At 41.5% G+C, this 23,075-nt stretch overlaps 1 protein-coding gene across 5 annotated transcripts in view; it reads right to left on the reverse strand.

The window, feature by feature from the left end:
• KCNIP1 (potassium voltage-gated channel interacting protein 1) overlaps positions 1-23,075 on the reverse strand; it is a 294,849-nt gene that overhangs the window by 40,667 nt on the left and 231,107 nt on the right. The window contains exon 4 of one of the 5 annotated variants that reach the window (XM_041417905.1): positions 5,415-5,422. The exons of the other annotated variants lie outside the window; for them this stretch is intronic. Within the exon in view, the coding sequence (XP_041273839.1) occupies positions 5,415-5,422 (8 nt within the window). The remainder of the gene's footprint in view (positions 1-5,414; positions 5,423-23,075) is intronic. 5 annotated transcript variants of the gene reach the window in all.

Consider the following 23,075-nt stretch of genomic DNA (forward strand, 5'->3'; position numbering starts at 1 on the left):
CACAGGCAGCAAAAGCTGAAATGCTGGTTTATGCTATAGTTGTAAGCACACAGAGCGTAGGAGAATTTTCAGAGGGCTGTCTGGAAACAGGGTTGGTTTTGCTTTTGCCAGCACTGCTCCCACTATAAGGTTATGGCAGCAGCTCCATGTAACCTGCACTCAGTAGAGGGGTCAGCTCTCACAGCTAACCAAACTGTCCCTGATTTACAAATTAGAGTTTAACTGCTCCTCCAGTGGCACCACTAGTGAAATTCTGCTTCATTGACATGACACAGGTAGGCTGACTTTCACGGAAACAAAGCAAATGAAGAGCACATGACAGAAACTACACTTAGGATGTTAAAGCTAAGCAGCAGCCTCAGATAATAAACCTCCTTCATGTGTCTTGTATGTATCTAAAAATATTCCATGACCAAGCATGTTATCATGCACGCTTGAGCAGGCAGAATACTCTCCAAGTATTCCACAGTCCTCTTGAATCCCAGTTCCATGACTAAGATGGTATCACAAGTATAGCTCTGTGTGTGTGTGTGTGTGTGTGAATTTCTTCAAAGGCCTTCAACATGCAAAACTCAAACCCCAACATATTTCCAAAAAAAGTAAGACATTTGAGAGCCAGCTCCTTGATAAGAGAAACATTCATCTGCATGAAAAATTTTGGATTTTATTGCAGAGGTGCTCACCCTCTAAAGGAATATATACCTCTTAGGCTAATCCCAGTGCTGAATGGGAAAAAAACAGGTTCCAGAATTAAGGACAGAGTTCAGCACATCTTAGAAGCACAGGAGCACAGGACTTGAGTGCTTCTGCCAGTGTCTGCAGAATACCAGCAATTCCAGAGACTCCTACCCCAGAGCTCTCCAGGAACAGCTGCTCTACAGCAGCACACACCTGACCCTGGCACCGTGAGCCAAGTAGTTTCCCCTGGGTGTCCATATGTAAACAACCATGTGATGAGCATTATCAGTTGTACTATGACATTTCTTGATGAAAATCAAATACACAGCATGCAAAGTACAGAGACGAAAGGCCAAATCCCATTGTGAAATGTGCTGGACCAGTTCCCTGTCAACCTAAATTTCAATCAGTTCAAGTACGGGAAGACCATTGTTCTCCAGGACACTGCAATGGACTATCCAAACAGCATGTTTAATGAAAATTTGGTCAAATATGTCCATCTCAATTAACTAGATATTTTCACAATGGTCCATACTATTAATTGGAAATTTTAATAAACCATTCCTGTCAATTTGCTGATTGGAACACCTAACTAATGGAAAAGAATATGACAGAGGACATTACTTTCCCTGTCCTCCCTGCAATTTAATTAAACTACAGCTTATTAATTAATTGCAAGTTACATTCTCATGAAAAAAAGTATCCTAACTAATGGAAAAAAATATGACAGAGGACATTAATTAAATTGCAGGGAGGACAGGGAAAGTAAACTACAGCTTATTAATTAATTGCAAGTTACATTCTCATGAAAAAAAGTGCAAAGCTTAATTGCTGTCATTAAACTACATATCAATGGATGCATCAGTGCATACTTTGCTGCTGCTCAAATACATCCCTGCTCAGGCCTGGAGGGCAATACACTTAGATGAAATGAAAGGGTATTTCACTTGTCAGTACTTTTTCTGTTCAGAGTGCTTTCAGGCAAACAAAAAACCCAAAATCCGGCAATGATGCCAAATTATGTCCGGAGGTATTGAAGATAACATTATTGTTAATGTAAAACATGAAACACTCTTCAGTACATTGAAGAATCCTTGGCTTCAGATTTCTCTACCCTGAAGCATTTTAGATTCACAGCAAGTAGCTAATTACTATTAACTCTTGCTAGTCATCAAGAAAACATGCACTACAGTACACTTGGGTTTCTATTAGGATTACCTTCCAGGTACATTTTGAACCAAAATATTGATATGAATTCTAGAGATATTTCTCTAGATATACCTCTGCTCTTTCTAGAGAGAAAAAAAGATGGCACACATCCAAACCACTCTACTCAATAACAAACTGCTGAGCAGGATCTCATTTTCATTGGGCCTTGGGAACTGAAGGATGCTTCCCTGCAGAAGAAAAGCATGCAGGCTTACATATGGGAAATTAAGGCAGGCAAAAATTCTTTAAACTTTGCAGCAAATCATGAAATCATTCTGACAGTTTAGGCTTCTTAGAGAGAATGATAGCACGTGGTGATGTAAATGCAAGCATTCAAGCTGCTATATAAAGGTTTAGTTTGCTTAAGGGAAGCTGGATGAACTATGCTGGGAAAACACTATATTTGCTGCTCACCATTCTCACTGCTTGGTACAACACTTGAATGTCAAGGGTGGTCTTTACAGACTGGCTATTGCCTACAACCAAACTGGAACAGAGGCTCAGCTGGCAGCATTAGTGTCTTTCTGCCTACTTTGACCATTTCAGCTGTATGGGCTGCTTACAAGAGGGATTGCTTTTAGATTAGAAGAAAAATGCATCTGAATCTTAAAGCATCATGAAAATCTCATACATCATGATTACGGGAGGGTTTTTTTTGGAAAAGATACTTAAAAATATTTGTGAATATGTGAAGCTTTGTGAGCCTGAAAACTATTTGCAAGCCTCTGAAATCATTCAGTTCCACAAAGTGCACTAATCCTGTTTCAGTTGCTAGCTCCAATATCATCAAAACAGCAAAGTGGAAAACCACTTGATTTCACACATGGGCAAACTGGCATGGATTCTGCTAAAATAACAGATCTAAACAGGAAGGAATTTTCCAGTTTGTTACCCAGGTTGCAAAGCTGCGATTTTCTGTGCTAAGCCACAGAAAAATTAAATTCCTGTGTGTTTCTCCTGGATACCAAGAAGGCAGCCTGTTGTTAGGATATAACCATCAGTAAGCGTTAATATTTAGATTTCTTCAGACCTGGGTGTAAACTATTTTCCAGTGGAAGATATATACATATATATCTTCCTGAACCACAGAAGAGTGCTTATGAGAGTCAGTTAAGAATGAAATAACATCTTCTCAATTAACATACCTACTAAAATTTCACTGTTACAACTCTAGAAGGAGAAGGTGAAGTTGGCATATTTATTCAATACATTCTGTACAGTTTATACAGTAATTGTGCTTGGAGGGGACATTAGACAGCACACAGACTTGGAAATGCCATACAACAGCTTTAAACTTTAAATGTCAACTGAGGGTTCTGGTTATTACTTGTTTACGGTGATGTTAACTGCACAGACACTCAGCTGACTTTGCTGCGGTCTCTGCTATAACTCCAAAGTTCTGCAACAGGGGAATTAACTGTGCCACAAAGCTGACAAGCTTTTGTTTTGTGCTAACAAAAGCTAAGCTGACAAATCTTAAACTGCAGCTGTACTTGAAAGTAAAACTGCACCTTGGATCATGATGAAATTGCAAAGGCTGAGCTGGAGCCTTCATGAGACCAATTTCTCCAATCCAGTTCTTTCTTAGTGTGCTTCAGGGAAAGGATGCAGAGTCCCACCTGCATATCCACACAGCAGTGAAGCATAATCAACTTACCACACCCTGTATTGGACACACACAGACCAATAACCAGGGCCACACTGCGACTTGCTGGGGGCTGGCTGCTTGCAGACACACAAAGCTGGCAATATATGACCTGGATGGGAGGTATGGGAAGTCCTTTTTTGCACACCTGCATTTTGCCTGACTATCCATAAAACACCTAATAGTTTGGCTTTACTAGTCACCTTTATTTCTTTATTTATTTCTATCACCTTTACTTTTCTCTTGGGCATATCTAAGTCAGCACCACTTAGATATTGGAATTGTCCTTTTTTTGTCATTGTTCTTGCCTGGCTGAGGTTTTTCTGTGTCACCACTGGTACAATACTCCTCAATTATTGCTAGGTGACTCACACAAATGCTGTTACTTGTGTGAAGCAATAACTAATAGGTGGTTGGTGGCAGCCCTTTCTTGTTCCTAACATGCTGCAGGGTGTCACAAAAAGAGAGGAAAGATGTATGTGAGCCCAAGCCTTCAGAAACATAGTTGCTGTGCGGGGAGAAGTTATGAAATCACAGCCAAGTCACAGACAGCAGAATGGCCTGGTGTGTTCACCTGCCCTGAGCTGTGGCTTTGCTCCCCTCTCCCAGGCAGGTAGGAGTGCTGCCTCAGAGGGCTCTCCCCGCCGCTGTGCTCAGTGCTGTGCAGCACTGGGAGTTACAGCATAGAGCACTCACTGAGCCAAGTTCAGCGTGAAACACAACAGGGCAAACTGACGCCATGGAACAAGAACTGGTATTGGTGTAAGCCTTAGCTCTAGGAAATAACTATATGCCACAAAATATTAACAACCTCTTCATATAAATTTCAGCCTCTCAGAGCTCAGCAACTCACTGCCAATTTCCTCACATGCTGACAAGGACACTTTGCCTTCCAGGAAGTCATTTGGGATCAAACTAGATCCCTTCCCCGGGTCTCACTGGCATAATTTTAAAGTTTCTTGAAAAATAGTTCTGGTCTGCTCTACCAACAGATAGGAAATAAATACATTTTCAGCAGACTGCATTGCAGAGAGGCCCCAGGCTGGGGTCCCCTTTATGTAATGGTGCTCAGTAAGACATCATCTGCTGGGCACATTATCTTGTGGGTTTGCTGCGACTTAGGAAAGGCACATACCAACATTTCCATTTTAATAAAGAAATCATTTACCAAAAATGCCATCAGGGGAAGGTAGTCCCAGTAATGGGGAATTAACAAGTTTCTGTAATTAACCAATTATCTTAGATATAAGTCATTAGAAGTTGCATGTTCTCATTTCATTAACTTCTCCTAGCCTCTGCTTTCCAGCTAATTGTAATTGCAGAAAAAGGTGGGAGAGGTAAAACTCAGGAAGACACATCTACTGCAGTCTCAAGCACACTCCAGAGCTGACCCAGGTTGCACAGCCAATGAAAGCTGGAGGGACTCAGCTTCTGGCAGGTTTGCCCAGAGCCAGCTGCCATTATACAGAAGATGGGTAATTTTAAGTAGTAGTCCGAACATAACATTAAACTAGTGATGAACTTGCTCAGATCAACACAAGGCCTGGCAGCATAAATCTCTGTGCAGAGTAAGCTTTGTATATTCAGGATGTACTATTTGGAGGTATCTTAGAAAGCTCCTCTAAGACCCTGCTCTACCAACAGAACCTGCTCAATACACAGCAAAACTCCGTGAAGGCAAAGGGCAGTTACAGGAACCCTTCAGTCACACCTTTTTATTTGCCTGTTGCTGGGTCTTAGCTCAAATATGATGTATAGCTCAAGCCTGATGTATTCAAGGAGTGTAACAATAGCAGCTCTTCAGTTCTGCCTGAAAACCACTTACAGAGAAAGAGTGCTAAATTCCCTTTCACGGCAATTTTTTTCTAAGTTATCAGTTCACCTCTCTGCCTCCTTTCCTTCTTAGGATTAAAGAAGGGAAAAGAAGCTGGTTTTGCTTCAGCTTCTGCTTATAAATCAAGCCATAAAACCTGCTTTAACATCTATGTGATCAGGAGGAAACATTCACTAGCTGTTTTGAGAACTCTCACTGCAACTGGGGCTTCTTACAGTATTGGATTATTTCTTGAGAAGCACAGCTGTAATGAAATGGAACTAAGTCCTGAGAACTGCACTTTTGTAGTGTGTCTGCAGATATGGTTTGTATGGTACATTGCTTAAGTGAAATTTAAATTGCACAGCACAATAAAATGTATCAAATTATTAAGAAAGGGGAGCAAGCATCACACAACCTTTGTAATAAGTAAATAGCAGCAAAAGAAAGAAAATGGGAAAATAGTTTTGGTAGAAATTCATGTTAGGTAAACACCACACAGGAGATAATTACTACTGCTATTATAGAACCTTTACCTACAGTTTTGGACTACTTGACAAAGAAAATTCTAGTAAGAAAAAAATGAAAGGAAGCAAAATAATGTTTCCCAGAACCTTGAAGGAAAGCTAGGGACAGAGGTTAGGTTTCCTGATTTTTTGAAGCAGCTTAGTTTGGTACTCTGCCTTCTTTCTGAACCTCTAAGTTCAAATTATTCAGGCTCGGGTTCATAAACACCTTTGCCTTCATTTTTTTTTTTTCCTAATTACAATACTGTTTAATACTGTTTTCAGTGTCTTCTTTACTAAAGTCTATTTTCCTCTTGTTCAAAATAAATTATTTGAAAGTTCACTATTCCTTTCTCATTGTTGAGTCTTACCCTTTAGTCAGCCTCAAAACACAAGCCAGAAGAATACACAAAGGGAGAAAAAAACAAGACAGAAGAAAGAAGGAAAAGTGACAACTGAGTGATAAATCAAGACTAAGAAGAAGAGAATCATCAGATAAAAAACAGTTTATCCATGTCATATGTGCCCGCCAAACCTATGTTGCTTATTGTTTAATTCCACCTAGAGATGCCTGCCTTTGTTTCAAGAAATGTGTCAATTGACTGAACCAGCATTGAGGGAAAATGCATTTCAAAGACAAAGTTAAAAATAGCCTTAATAAGCAGCTCAAGACGATGATGAGGATGGATCTAGAGGTTGGATCTAAAGCATTTATCTAAACGCAGACACCTCCACACATAGAGGAGTATAGCCTAACACCAAGTACTTTTTGTCTAAATCTGCAGTACCCATCACAAGCAATTCTGTTCCCCCTGCAGGTGACACCAGGCAAACACACACACAGAGCACAGGCCCACAGCAGGTTCTCCCATCAGGATTTCATTTCAAGGAGTAATTTTCATAAGCCCATTTGAAATTCTGCTGAACAATGCTCACACCTGGACTCGACACTGAGCAAGTCACAACAGACTGCAGCTCATTAAACCTTACAGGCAGCTCTTGAGACCCTTTGCTTTTACCCAAGCAAACATCCACAAAGCCGTTCTGACTTACTTTCCAGAAATTAACTAAGAACATCACAGAGCTGGTATAATCTGGGCCAGGAGACTGCTAAAAAACTGGAAGACAACTTTATGGAACAGGTCCTAAGGGAGCCGACTGGGAAAGATGCCCTCCTTGTCGACAGAGCAGATTGTGAGCAGAGTAGAGACTGGGGCTGACTTGGCCATGGTGAGCACAGAGCCATCAAGTTTAAAATCTCTGGTGACAGAAGGAAAAGTGCCAGAAAAACCTCAGCTCTGGACATGAGGAGAGCAAACCTCAGGCTGCTCAGGAAATAAGTAAAGTCCCCATGGAATATGCTTGAAATACATAATTTTTCACTTCTCAGGAGAAAGCAGTAATTTTAAAGTGACACAGGGAAAGGCAGTCTGTAACAATAAGGAGGCATTTGCCTTTTGTGGTCTACCTAGAAAAACATTCAAGGGCAGGCACTATGTAAGAATTTTTCTTACTATGTAAGAATTTTTCACAAATTATGTCCAGCATCAATACAAATGGACAATTAATTAACATGTATTTGGAAAGTAATGCTTCTTTTGCGCAGAGAATTTTTTAAAGTTCTATGTAGACAGAGAATAAAACAGGTGTAGCTGAAAAGCTCAGTACAGCAGATTTAATAAACTTCACTCAGACACATGATAAAGCTATTAAATGTCTGCCATTCAGGTAATTATTGGAGGTTTGCTATATATTTTACTGTCTTCAGTCCAAGACATGAGGAAAAGGAGAGGGGGAAAAAACCAAAAGAGGAGGGTAAGTTAATGGATCCAGCCAAGGAACTCTTCTCAGTAATTATGCCTGACTGGAAATTTGTCTGCTTCAAAGAACAGAAACCTGAAGCTTTATTAGTAATGAGAGATCTCAAATTTCTAATTAACTGAAAACAAAAGTACCATGCATTTCACATTGCACCTTCTTGTCACACAGTCATTGTTTTCAAATTACTCTCTGTGTTATGAATAAAAAGTTATCTATTTTTTTTAAGGTTGCAGAGTTCAAACAAGTTGAACCAGTTGCTGTTAAGTTAGCTTCATGTTGCAGCCATCTATTGTTGAGAGTTCTTCTTCAATTTCCTGTTAATGGTTGGTGATTAGCCATTGTCCTCCTTGTTATGAATAAAAAGATACCTATTTTTGTTTAAGGTTACAGAGCTAAAAACCGGTGGGACCAGTTGCTGTTAAATTAGCTTAATTGTTAAAGAGTTCTTTAATTGCCCGTTAATGGTTGGTGATTTAGCCATTGTCCTCCCAATGCTTGCCCCGGAGCTACACCTGGACACGCAGCCCAGGAGAATAGGAGTGGCCTGGGACCACGTACGCAAATGAGAAATGCACCGCGCCAAAATTTTCCCGTTTTCCTAGAAAACCCCTAAAAACAACGAGCCAACACAGAATTAGGGGACCCTAGGTGATGTCTAAGGATGGGCGTGAAGTCCAGTGCCTGCTTGGATCCTTTTTGCTTCGCACCCTGACCTCAAGAGATGTTCCATAAGGAGGGGACCCGAAGTGTTGGACTGAAAAGCAGGAATCTGCCAATCTCCCGTGAGGACGCAGTCCCCAGCTCTGCCTGCAGACCAGCGGACAGAGCTGCATCACCCTCCTCCTCCGTGCCACTCTTGGGGACAGCGGCGGCGTGGGCGCGACCCGTCGATTTCTCCCCACCTGAGCTGAATCTCTTTAATAAAGGCATTGAAAAGGAGAAAGATCTCCTGCCCTATTTATGTCACTCCTGGTGCCAGGGAGTGACACCAGACCCACAGATAGCAGGGCCAGGGGAGTGACATCAGAGCTAGTATGCAGATGAGAATGCATTTCACTAATTTTGTAACTTTGCAGGGAAAAAAACCCTAAAAACAACGAGCCAACATAGAATTAGGGGACCTAGGTGATGTTTAAAGATGAGGAACTCAATCCAGTACCTGCTAAGATCCTTTTTACTCCTCACCCTAACCTGAAAGGATGTTAATTAGAGAGAGGACCTGAAATGTTAGACTGAAAAAGTGGAATCTCCTAATCCCCCATGAGGACGGAAGCCCCAGCTCTGCCTGCAGACCAGCGGACACAGCTGCATCCTCATCATCATCCTCTTCCTCCGTGCCACTCCTGGGAGCAGCGGCGGTGTGGGCGCGACCCGTTGATTTCTCCCCACCTGAGCTGATTCTTTTTAATAAAGGCATTAAAAAGGAGAAAGATCTCCTGCCCATTTATTTACTTCATCTGAAGGACTAATTTGTGCTTGACATGAGAGAGAGAAGGACAGGGAATCTTAAAAATAAAATAATTCCAGTGATTCAGCCAACACAGTTTTGCTTGTCTAGAAATCCTCTAGATCCTCTACCTACCCTAAACCTGCCCAGATTCCAGTGCAGATTGCAGACTTTTTTATGCATAACTTCATGTGAGAGGGAACAAACCCAGGCTCACCAGGCTCAGGAAAAATATTTGAATTTAGCCTTTTTTTTCCCCCATGAGTAGTAAGCTGGAGTGGAAGGCTGCATGACTGAGGGCTGACTCCTGTGCAGGGTATTTTCAACAGCATATTAACACCCTTTCCCCTCATACTTCTCTGGGGCCATAGATGTCACCTTCTTTAAGGAGATAATTACTTCTTACTACCTCTGTACTCAGGGAATAAATGCTGGGAGTTTCCAACTGAAGCCAGATGGCCCAGAAGTCACAGACCTGCTGCAAACGCTGTCATATGAGAGCCTCTGCCTACAGAAGCCCAACTCTGAGGGGATCATAACACACACCTACACTTCAGCTTATGTCTGACTTTAGAAGTTTTGCAGCAGTTAACATAAATCTTCCATATTGTTGAAGATGGCGCTGGTAAGTTTTGCAAAGAACCTCACTACCCAGCAAAGTCTGAGCCACGATATTTCTGTGCTTGATCTCTTTCCTGGTATTATCAGCAAGAACAGGGACTACATCCAGCTGTGAAAGCAGAGAGAGAAGAGCTCCCCCAGCCAGTGACAACTGGAGTAAGACTGTCTTATTTCACAGATGGTAAATCCAAGTTATTATCTGGTAATGAGAGAGCCAACATTTAATCTATCATGAATAAGGACAATTAAAACCAGGATGTCTGTCTCTACTACGTGTCCAAAGGAAACTAATCACATGCAGAGAGGGCAAATCTCATTCCCCATTATAGGCAGCACACAGAATAACAGATTTGCAAACTTCCTTTGCCCCCTGCTAGAACAATCATGAAGTCATCCTTACACTTCTTATTTAATCAGACTATATCAGAAAAGCCTGATTTATTCCAAGAAAAATATAACATTCACTTTAACTTCTCTTTCTTCTGTTAAATACTTAATTTTGCAATTTCATATCCTCATGCTTTTAGTGTATGATTGAGACACTAACGTATTTTTTTTCTTACAGAATATCAGAGACCAGCTGATGTTAGGAAGATGATGGAAAGCACTGTTCAGAGCTGGGTAAACTACAGCAGGGTAGTTTAGAGTCAGGCTTGGCTATTTCCAACGCAGACTCCACAACCCATCAAATCAGCCTGTTCCAGTATTGGATCTAAAATGTGCTCAAGTCAACAAGCAACCTTCTACTGACTTCAACACCTCATGACTTACCCTGCACAACGACACTCGTTATTTAGGCTCATAAACACTCTGGAAAGGTCATGGAGGTTTTTTGAAATCAAGTAGTCCTGCCTTCTACTTCACAAGACAGTTTGATGCAGTGGTATGGGAAGTGCACATAAATAATTCTAAACAAAGTGGAGTCAAACAGCTTGATGTCTTCATATTTATCCATTTTTCATGTCTCGTTTTGAAAACAAAAAACAATGTAAATCTCTCAAACACACTCTCATAACTCACAATTCAAAGCACTTGTTCACTGTTTCATACTGAATTTATCTACATATACTTTGGTTTAAGGACTTGTAGTAATATTAAATAAAAATACCTTGGCTTACACAAGATTAAGTGTCACTGTAATAATTCAGTAAGGGAATGAAACTTTAAAAAATAGCAGAAAAGCTACATAGTTTATATAATCATGCAATGACAACAGTTTTCTGCAAATTGGCATGGTGCTCTTTCAGCTAACTAAAAAACCCTCCACCAACTTTTCATTATCTACAACAAAAGCCCAGAGCAGAATTTTGGGGCTGGGAAGAGTCCCCTTTACTGAAAAGGGCAGCAGAAATAACAAAAAAAAAGTCAGAGACAATTAGTACTTCACAGCAACAAATTTTGCTAAAGCACCAAGATTTTCTCACCTCCCCCAGCCCCAAATTTAGATCCCCAAGTCTTGTATACAAGTGTTTTTTGCTGCCCCACCTTCCCTGCCCCCAGCATTTGTAGCATAAAGAAAACCTAAAATTTGTGGCTAAATCCAGGCAGTTTGGATGGTGGAAATGAATTGTAAGGGCAAAAGTGGCTTTATGTCCTTTTGCTTCTGTTGAGAGACTGAGGAGACAAGCACAGGCTCCTGGTAGCCCCTAATTCTGCCTGATGAGCCCATCACTCTAAGGGAATCTGTTCCAAGTTTCTGGTGATACAATATATTAATTCTATTCTCTACCCCTTAAAAGGGAATCACTTCTACTGTCTTACAAAAAGGAACTGTTGTGGGACAGGATATACACTTGAAATGTTCAAAAGTGCAAATACCCGTTCTGCAAGGCAGCTCCTCCCTCCGCAGGCTCAGGACACTCAGGCACAGGGACAGCAGAAGCAGCAGGGCCAGGACAGCCCCTGCGTTCCTCAGGCTCTACTCAGCAAGGCAGGGTGACTCTCGAAGACAGGACTTTTCCAGAACTTTCCCCCATCCCCCCACCTCTCCAATCCATTCTATTCCTCCCAACTCCTATTCCACAGGGGACTTAAGATGAAAATTTTGGTACTTTTTTCGTCCCGGCAGTGCTAATAGACATTATAGCCATGACAACTACAGCAAAACCCAGCTGCAGAAATGAGGTCTGGGGAAGGGGTGAATGAAGGAACACTCACAAAGTTTGACATTCTGTTTGTACAGTTCTTTATTCTTGACTTGGTATCCTCTGAATGCTCAGCAATGCACAGCACAGTTTTTTTCCTAATTAAAAACCAAGTGAAAGTGGTACTTACCAGACAAATTATGGTTTAATTAAAAGAAAGCGTTTCATAACTAAGACACAGCCATAAGAAGCAATCACACAAACCTCCAGAGATCCCTGAAAACTGTGGTCAGTCCTTTTACAAAGGAAGCTCAATTCTGGAGTCCTTCAGCTAATTTTATTAGTCAGCTTGCACTTTCTGACACAAGATAATCTGTTCCACTCATGGAGGACTACTACAAATAAGTCAACATTAAGCTCATCTGTCCAGTCTGGATAGCTCACTTATCTTTTTTTTCTTACCACATCTCATAAGCAACTAGTAAATACACAATACTTTGAATAATTTTTTTTCTTTTTTGAGAAAACTTTTCTGCCTCAGCATGTTCAAGATAATTATTCTGTAACACTCAGGGCTCAGGAAAAACGTTCTCACAGTAGCATGATTAAAAGTCAACACGATAATAGTGCCCTGCAAGCTGTAGCACTAATTAGATTTCTTAATAGGATTGGGTTGAAAAGGTTTGGTTTGGATTTTGCTGAAGGAAAAATAAATGAGAGACAAAATGAGAAAAGAAAGACTGATCCAGATATGTAGATATTAGATATAGGTTTTGTTCCCAATTTGCCTAGTCACCTCACAAGCAACATCAGAGAAGTCACTTTTGTCCTCAAGCAGCTCAAACATCAATCCTGACAATCACTTATTCATGCAAAAAACTTCATTACTCCTGAAGTGATCTTCACACTGTACAGAACTGTTGCTAAAACCTTCACTAAATGAGAATGGACTTCAGTTTGCTACAAGAAAGGCACAAAACCCAAAATGAGACAAGATGCTATAATTGCCAGCAGGTGTGATGACATCAGTATAATTAAAAGCTTTCATCTACTAAGTACTAGTTACATGGTTCCAGCAGCTACAATGAAGCACTGGAGCCACAGTTTGAGTGATCTCTCTTCTGACCCTTTATGCCATCAAGCTGATCTGCACTTGGGTTTTTGTGGGTAAAATTCCATAGCTCCAGCTTCAAACTGATGGGACAAGAACTTGCGGTTTCTCTCTGCAGATCTCAGCTGTCAATCGCGCATATTGGACTTAGTTGCTTTTTTACTTTTAGATGCTTCAGTTCTTTATTACCTACATGATCCTTTTGCAGTTCTTTGTTATCTGCGTCATAAAGGAAAAACCAAACACGAAAATTGGTCTGAGGACACAGGTACTGCACTTTTGCCATCAATGCATTGCTGTGAGCAGCCTTCCTAGGCAGGGTAATTGCATATTGAAGATTTGCTGAATCAGAATATACTAGAAATGAGCAGGCTTGTTTGAACAGAAACCATGCTTTATTTCATGCATAATTGAATTACTGATTTTCCTGAGGTCTATGGTTAATCTGAATGCTGAGTTATTTGGCGGCACTGAAATGAGAAATCAGATTGTTTGTTACTTCTGGCAACAGATGAATTGGGATTTTTGAATGTTTCCATCCACTGCTACAGCAGAATAAGCTTTGTTTTTCCTTCTAATCAAGTTCGTATAAGATGTACATTAAATAAAGAAAGTTGCATCCTTTGAGGGAATTGCTAAGAAAAAACATAAGTAAGAGCTCTAGAGATTAAAAGTCTTTCATGTATCCTCAGAGCAGGCACAAAGAGCACATATGTGCTCTATCTCCAGCCAGAGCTGCTACCTGCACTACCCCTGCACTTACCTTTCCCCTGTGAGACTTCTGTATCTGCAGTCACTAAGCAATCTGGTACATTATATATAGAAGAGGTTTTGGTACTTTCATTCAGATGAAGCCATTTCATAAAAAAACCATACTTACCAAACCATTAAAGCAAATAGAGGACAGATTTTAAAGACAGCTGTCAGGTCATTGAAATCAATCTCCCCAACTCTGCACTGAACATTGATGGGATTTGGGCATTTTCCTTCCCCTCTTCCTTCACTGAAAATTGTGTTTTCCTTCACAACTTTTCTGATACTACACTGCTACATCACAGGTCTTTTCTGTTCTGTAGGAACAGAAACCAGCAGCTCCCATGGCAAGATCATCAACTGACATCCAGCAGCAGCAAGCCAGCCCTGTGCACACACATTCATCACAGCCCCCAGGAACAGCAGGGTACACACAGTGATCAAGAAACTGGTGTTGCAGAGGAAAGCATTTCTGCCAGGTGAAGATCACAAGCATGGGTTTTGTGCTCCCATCCTGGCCAGTATTGTAATGAGCATATGTATTGATGCATGCAGTGCATTTCCCAGCTCAACTAAAAGCTACAATAGAAAATTATAGGCACTACTTTCTCGCAACCTAAATGTGCTCTGAAAGATGCTCCACAATACAAAAGTAAAAATGTTAAGTTTGGAATTGATGAAGCTGGCATGAAACTGCTGTCGTGACTTAACTGCAGCAAGCGGCTCAGCCCCATGAAACTGCTCCATTGCTCCCCCTCCATGGGACAGGGGAGAGAATTAGAAGCATGAAAATGAAAAAAATCATTAATTGAGATTAAAAGTTTAGTAACCCTGGTCAGGGGTGAATAATGCTTCCATTTGCATCACTTGTCTCGGAGTTAATTTATTTTCGTTAATTTCTTTTTCGTTATAGTTTATATTTTTTAAGGACTTCTGACAACACATATGGACCACAGTACACTCAGAGGAGCTCTGCTGTATGTTCGTGAAAGCGGAATCATTTTCATTTTCTATTATACTTAAATGGCAGTAGGCTTGTGAAAGCTATTAGACTTGACAACTTACGTTTTGTGACTTTCACTCATGATAGTCTGTTGAACTTTATCAGTCTCTCTCAGTGCTTCAACGAACCATTTTTGATTCGCATATAATTTACCAGAATTTCAATTCATTTTCTCATATAACTTATTTCATACACTTCCTAGAACAAATGCTTTTCAGACTCATGCAAACACACATAGGCAGTAGTCCCTCTACCTGAAGTTTCTGTGTCATATGCACCTTGGCTAGAAAAATTACGTTCTATTCATCTCTGGACAATAAGGAGCACATGTCACCCTCCAAGGAACCAAGGAATGAGTTTGCTTGGTGACCACTCTGCAATGCCATCTGCAGAAAAGCTTTCCTCAGCTCAGACTAGCCATCTAGGAGCCAAAACCTTGTATCACTCTGGAAAGGCATTTGGCCTAGAATATTCAAGGGTTATTACATTTGCAGCAAGGAAAAATCAATAGAATATTTTCCCCATCACACTTGGAGGGGAGGGTTCAGATGTCAACTGTCATTAAAATATCTTTAAAAGATGTGTTCCACACAACCATCTGAAATTCAAAAAGTAAGACTTCTCTGCAGGAATAAATAATGTAATGTATTTTAAAATGGAAGTTTGGGTGGATTTTTTATGTAGCTTCTCATCAAAACCTTCATTTTCTAATACATTTCACAGTTCATTCATGCTTCTTCATTTTCTAAACCTCCAGACTGTTGGGCTGAACAAAATGCATACAATCTGCTTTTAACTGTTTCAGCACATTGCCAGAGATTTCCCTGATTGCCAAGCAGTAGCCATTTAAGCTGGAAAATGAAGCAAAAGTAGAAATCCAAGTCTTTCCACCTTCACTATTGTTTTAATTGAAATGAATCAGTTAAATTTGAACACTGTTAATGAAGGCTCTCTTCTCTGTCTTTCAGCTGCATTACCATAGCAGCTGTGGTTTAACCTGACAGGAAATGTAATAAAGACAAGGTCTGGAGAATCTAGAGAAGAGGGACCACAAAGGATTTTGAGCAGAGACAGAAACAGAGCAAGACAAGGACTTGTTCTGTTCTCCTCCAAATCCTCAGTCTTAGATAATAGGTAGCTAATTTAACAACTGAAAAGAATTCTAAGGATTAGGACAATATTAAAGAAAATACTTTTACCACAAAATTTTTTCCTGAACAAGTTACTGTTTACTTTCACAAAAGACAACCATGCAGTTAAGTTTATGCCTCTGTTCATACTGCTTTGTTCCCCTGCCTTTATCTCCTGCTATATTCCTTGGGAACAGAACAAGCTGACCTCCCAGAGTACACTCAGACCAGGCTGCTAATATTTAGTCTGAAGTAATGTCTACTCACCACCAGAATTTTGCCTGAAGTGAAAACCAAGCAATGCATTTAGTTCCGTTCCAGAGCACTCCTGCTCCCTGCAAGCCTGGTCCACGTGTGCAGCTACACAAACTCCTTGGCAAGCAACTCAAAATTTTGCTAGACTAAAACAACTAGAAAGTCTAATCACTACTAAATAAGAAATAAAGAAAACACAATTTACAAAAACCTGTTTCAGAAGCACTCTATACTTCAAAACCAAAAAGGTTTTGAAAGCCACACATAAAAATCTTTAGCCTGAAGATATCTGGAGAAAGACACTAGTAAATAAATGGTCTTACTTGAGAGGAAACAAGGCAAACATACCTGAAACAGCTCTACTGAACCTGAGTGCTCCTCCGTGCTATTCCAGGGCTCTGACCCGGTACCCAGCCCCTGGAGCAGCAGCGCTCTTGGGTTTCACCCAGCAGCAAGCGCCTCTCCTCACAAGGGCCTGTGCTTCACACAAATGCATTTTCTTTTCCAAGCAGAAGTGCTGCATAATCAATGAATCCCAAAAGTAAGACTAACAGTACATCAACAAATGTTCAGCAAATATTTATTAGTATTCAACAAAGGGATAGATACATCCCCAGAACACGCATCGAGACAAGCTGCAACTCAGGTGTTTGTGAACCTCGAATATATCTAACAGATTTAACGGAACCAGCTGCAAATAAACTCTGAACAGGTGGGCTGAGTTATGGGAATTATTCCTCACTGAGTTACTGCCCATTGGCGACCAGGCCTGCACCTCCGCACGACCCTGCCGGCGGTAGATGAGGCTGGGGAGGGAGCGCTCGGCGCAGGCGCTGGCCCCGCCCCGGGCGGTGCTGTCGCTCCTCCCGGCGGCCTGCAGGAGCTGCCCGCGGCTCAGCCCGGCCCTGCCCGGGCCCCGATCCGCCCCGCTCCTCCCTGCAGGAGCTGCCCGCGGCTCAGCCCGGCCCTGCCGGGCCCCGATCCGCCCCGCTCCTCCCTGCAGGAGCTGCCCGCTGCTCAGCCCGGCCCTGCCCGGGCCCCGATCCGCCCCGTTCCTCCCTGCAGGAGCTGCCCGCTGCTCAGCCCGGCCCTGCCCGGGCCCCGATCCGCCCCGCTGCTCAGCCCAGCCCTGCCGGGCCCCGATCCGCCCCGCTGCTCCCGGCAGCGCTGCCGCCCCTCGGGCCCGGCTCCAGTGAGCTTGTGCTACAGGCCTGGGAAAGGCTTTGCCTCTCAATCCAAGGCTTCCCGCAGCACACCCGGAATAGAAAAACGTGACGTGGCTAAAGGAACTGGTGACCCTTTTCCCAAACACAGTTTTCTCTTAAGTTCCCCTGCTATGCATGAGCTGGGACAAAATGTTTACAGGCTGGGAAACCAAGGCCTACATGAGCAGTTTTCACATTAAGCAGATCTTCAGAAACCACCAAAAACCTAAAAGGAGCTGGCGCTGTTTGGTGTTGAAAGTTGGAGTTGATTGCTTTCAGTTTTGTTGTTTCGGTTTTGTTGTCTTTGAGGGGAACTTTTTTTCCTTAATTAGGTAGTAGGTCAAACCCGGTTGTTTTAATGAAATAACTTGTCTTTAAGAGGTACCAAAATCCACAAAATTTCTGAAGAGTCTAGGACTTCAGAAAACGAGGTTATTCGGTTTTGGGTCTAGTTATTAAGATGGATAATTTTTAAAAATAATTTTGTTTGAATTTTGTCAGCAGCTATTTTAGGAGTGACGTTTCATAGTCTGTCCTGACAGCTGATCAGCCCAAATAAGTGTTAAACCTATCACTTTCACCAACAGTACATTCACTCCAAACAGGAGAGCAAGCCTCTTTTGTATTTATTCACTGAGCATAGTTCTTTTAAGGTGATATATTTTGACTTGTGATACAGCACATGTGCTAGAGATTAACTGGAAACTCCTTTAAAACAATCAGTATTCTGTGTGATTGTATCAGTGATCAAAGACGCAGAGAAATTCTACTTATTTATTAATAAACCAGGCTTTAAACCACGAATATGGAGCAACCAGAAATAGGGAGCTGTCATTCATGAAACATAAATCAGCATTTTCCATTTCTTTTCCCACTCGGTTAATTGCAAACAGTAATGAACCATAAACAAAAACTCAAAGGCTTTTTTTGGGGAAAAATTCAATGCCAAAATGGCCTATTTAACCAATTGATAGTAATTATGTAAAGAACATTATCTAAACTTCCATTTTCTGAGCAGGGAAAGCATCAAACTAGGGAAGAGACAAGGAATTCAGGATACTTCTTTTATGGCAAAACCTGCAAGGGAAATAAAAAATCCTAGTCTCACCTGTATTGATGCTGATATTTACAACAGATTCTTCAAGCTGTGCAATTTTTTAAATACATATCACTCAGATACAAATATTTACTCCTAATGGATATTTTTCCTTGAAGGAATGATATAATGTGTACCCAAGCAGAAGGCTCTGAGTTAACTGCTTATTGTCATTTCTACTCAATTGCTGCCTACACAAGAACAGTCATACAGTGAAGACAAGAGAAACACCACCACTGATGGTGAATTTCCTGGCTTTTATCACTGTGTCAAAACACTATCATTCTGTAATCACAGGCTTTCATGTAAAACAGCTCAAATGGCAGCAAAATCCCAATGCAAAGCATTTCTGAATATCAGATGGCAAGGAGCAGGACGAAGCACTGCCTAGATGTGGTGAGCAGGTCCTTAGAAGAAGTCCCACCCGGATTGTGGGCCAGGCTCTCCACAGCATGGGTCCATCTGGAGGCTTTGGAAGATCTGCAGCCTGTGCAGGCAGCAGGAGGGTGGTGGGGAGCCCTGCGGACCCATCCTGTAACCTGGGCCCTTCCCTCTGACAGGCATTCACTGCCATGAAGCCTTTCCTGGAGTTCCTCTTCAACGTTTGGGGACCAGGAATTCTGTTGTTCATCAAAAACACACAAACTCAAGTTTAAACTGCTTTCCTGTGCCTCAGATTTCTAAACCTATGTTATCCTTGGAGACCTCTTGCCAAAAAATATCTTTTGCTCTTTGGCCTTTTGACTATTCCAATTGTCTCTATTGGTTGAACCCAATCAACAGTGCTGAAAGAGACCTGGAAAAGAGTACCTCTTGGGGTGAGACGCATTCTCCTGGGAAAGGGGAACCCACATTCAAATGTCACTTCGAAAAGAAGGAATTTTGCTCCCAAACCAGACTAGTACTCCAGCCTCTTGGACTAGGAGTTTATTCCTCAGGCTCCCCAAATATAGCTGATGGTTTTCTCAGCACCTGCCAAGACTCAACTCTTACTATTCTGTGAACTACCTTAACCTCTAAAATGAGCTCAAATGAAATGTGTTGCGTATATGTCACTTCAATAATTTATTTTTTGCTAAAACTAGTTATTTAAAGGTGTACAATTTATAAATGAGTTTGACCATTCTGCTGCATAAATAGTTTAACTGAAAAGATCCTACACCAATTCCACACTTTAAACCCCAGCACAGTGTGTCCCTCTGGATTACAACTCATCCCCGAAACACATGAGACATACAGACAGTGCAGGGGATAAGACATCCCATTATGATAGCTGATAATGACACATCAGTGCATTGTTACAGAGTAAGTTCACAGCTAACCAAAGCTGTTCCCATTAAAGAGCAGCACCTCTCCAGCTGTGTGTGATCACACACTTCAGGTACAGACAGTCCTGTACAGTGCTTGCAAAGGCCTCAGGTGGGAAGCCAAATCAGTATTTTAATGATATTAGGGGAGCACACACACACACCATACCTCTGTTGTGATAATGAGTGACACACGGACCCCAGGCAGGTGCAGAGGTGCCAAAAACCTGGTCTTTTTAAGCAGCTAGCTTATCAGTTTACATAATTTTACAGTTTATCAGTTTACATAATTTTAAGGCACAACAAGCACAAGTTAGCCAATCACCGTACACCACAATGTGGACGTGCAGCAGTCTCTGCAGCACATCTCTCTTGTCTCTCTACCCCTGCTCCAGCTGAGTCACTCTCCCATAGTTTTCTTCTACTTAGCCTGCATAACAGGCCAGAGCCATGTTACTAGGCCTTCCCTTTATAAAGCCTTACCTACCGGCAGCTTTCCCTCTGCTCACGTGCAACCTTCACTCCTCACAGGAAGCTCTGCTGCTGCCTGCACAGCTCTGTGCATGTCGTGTTTAGACTTGCTTTCTGCAGAAAGCACTCCCAGCAGAACTGCACCGAGACACGGGATCACTGCTAAGCAGCAGCGTTGTAGAGTACAGAGGCATTTATATGCCTCAGCAGTTCCTTCCCCTCAAGTCACTCACACATGATTCTTTCCCTGGAAATGAAGCATGAAAATGTGGGAACTATTCACAGCTTGATGACTGCATTTTCTGCCAGCCAAAATACTAGGACTGTGTGAATACACAAAATCTTTTTTCCAAATCAGGCTGTTAGAAAACTTGGATCCAAAAGGAGGCATCTGTGTGTTTTCTGTGCTAAAAGTAGTCACAACAGGTTGCCTGAAATGGCTTGCTTCTTTAGCTAGTGGGCAAGATTAATTTATGAAAATGATTTATTAGATACTTGTATCTAAAAAAAAGGTCATCAATTTACAAATTATAGGTTTTTACTGCTTCTGAAACATTCAAGGAGTGTCTTTGGTCAAACTACAAAACTGTTAGCTGACTCCCTGGGTGTGGGAAGCTGAACAGGGGAGTTGCAGTGCTGTACAGTTCCCAGGCTGGGTGCTGGAGCACGGCCATTTCTCTTTCAAATGCCAGGATGAGCCTTCCCATCCCCAGACAAAAGGCAGTGATAACAGAGGTGTGTGACTGATATATTCCCCACTGGTCTTACAGGCAGAATTGCAATTTCTACAGTACCTGATGTAGCACCAAAGAAAACCAAACCATACAACCCTAAAAAAGAGAATTCAACCAAATGGCTCAAGTTTTGCATTAAATGCAGCTAAGGAGCAACCTTCCAATTTATTCATGGTGCTTATAGCAAGCACTACAAAATCCTTGGAGTACTCTATATACGCAACACAACATGAGTTAGGGTTTAGTTAGCATCTCATTAAAATACAAAGAACTGACATGGATGAATTCCCTTTACTGCTTTCATAATCCCAGCTTTTATGTTGATGCTACACAAATTTGACATGACTAAAAAAATATCAAGTCTAAAATCCAAGTTTTTAGACTTTTTTCCCTCACTTAGGATTTTGTCACAATACTGCATGTACTACAGATCTTGGCCAGATGAGTAGCTGGAATCAATTTTGTTGTAAGGACCACCTCTTTCTTTTAATTAATTCTTGGACTAATAAGTAATTTACTTATTATTAGAAGGGATGACAGTCACCAGAGCTTGGGGCAATTTGTCACTAACACCAACAGAAGCATTTGTCTCATTACCTATGAACATTTAAGCGGAATGTATCTGGGTGAAGCCAGGCTTTCACTGGGAAAACAGTAAAATATATGTTGTAGTTGAGTGGGTCCTGTAAATACAGGTATGTGCTGGCAGTATATACTTCTCCAAGTCTGGACTTGTCTCAGGGATAAAGAATGACTGAATTACATTGTCTGCACCTTATTTTTTAAAAGCAAAAGTCTTGAATGGCACATTTTTTTTGGTAAGTTAACATTACTAGAAGAGCAAACATTTTCATTTAGAACTTGATAATGACAAAAAGCCTGGTAGCTTGCTATGGAATGCCAGCCTGATCTCACGTGTATTTAGTTAATAAGTCAGTGTTAGGCTTTTCCCTACAAACCAGATCCTGTCACCTCAACAGCTCTCAATTCTCACATCCCTTCTCAAGCTAAAGGTTTGGGGATTCTGTTCACATGGAATGACAGACTGATCACTTGGAAATTAATCTCATCCAATGAATATCCCCCACTTTTCAAGCACAACTCCTCTGGTTGTATGCTAAGGCATATTTTGAAATGTACCTTGCTTTTGAAGAAGTAAGTGGCAAACTATTAATAGGAAATTTGGGCATTAATTTGGAATAATTGACACTGAATTTTTCTTCCAGCATTGTATCACGAGTTTAACATTATTTCGTGTGATGTTTATGATGAACACCAACATACAAAAGACTTTTTATATTATCTTTGCAGTAAGGAAAGTCTGATGTGTTTAAGACCAGCAAACAAGAGGGGCAACAGTTTTGCTTTACTTGTGTGCACAACTTCTGGTCTCCCTTTTAAACTGTCTTTATTTCAACCCAGGAGTTTTCCAGCTTTTACCCTTTTGATTCTCTCCCTGATAATCCTGGTGGAGGAGAGTGAGAGAGGCTGTATGGGCTTGAGTTGGCTGGAGTTAAACTACAACACAGCTGAAATGCAAAGCTTCTGAGTTAGGGGTAAATCTAAACACTTGGGCTTCAGTAAAAAAAAAAAACCTCACCACTCTGCATAACTAAAGAAACAAAGTGAAGATAACCATTATGTTTGCTACAACACATTGCTGGAATCAAACATGCTTTATGTTAGTAACAAACAATACATGGTGCAGGGTCCTCCCAGAAAGAACCTCCCAGAGAGAATAATAATTCACAGCTGTTGGGGGGATTTTTTTTAACCCTACCATTTCTCTTCCACTGAGGTTTCCTGCTCCTGCCTCTGCAGCTGTCACTGTAAGAGTCATCAGGCACCAAGAAGAAAAGCCTGACTGCAGCTGTGCCCCCCAGAAGAATAGAGGGCACACAACAGGCTTGCAGCCAGGGCACGGTGGCCTGCAGTTTGCATTTGCCAGCTGGGGTGCTGGTTCTGTGCTTGGCTCTTCCTCCCAGCTCTCTTTTCTATTTCCACTGCCTTTGTCCTGGTTTATAGAGGAGGGTGCTGTCACATCGCTTTACTTTTACTGAGAGGTTGCTTTCTAATTTGCATGCATGCGTATTTGCGCAAGGGCATGATGTGCAGTTCAAAGCTATTTTCTCACTTTCAAAGTAGTCCTTGTGAGTAAGTTGTCCCAAGTCTGATGTGCACCAGAC

This window comes from Onychostruthus taczanowskii, unplaced genomic scaffold, assembly GCF_017590055.1.
Source record: "Onychostruthus taczanowskii isolate IOZ18803 unplaced genomic scaffold, ASM1759005v1 scaffold107, whole genome shotgun sequence".
Taxonomy (NCBI): domain Eukaryota; kingdom Metazoa; phylum Chordata; class Aves; order Passeriformes; family Passeridae; genus Onychostruthus; species Onychostruthus taczanowskii.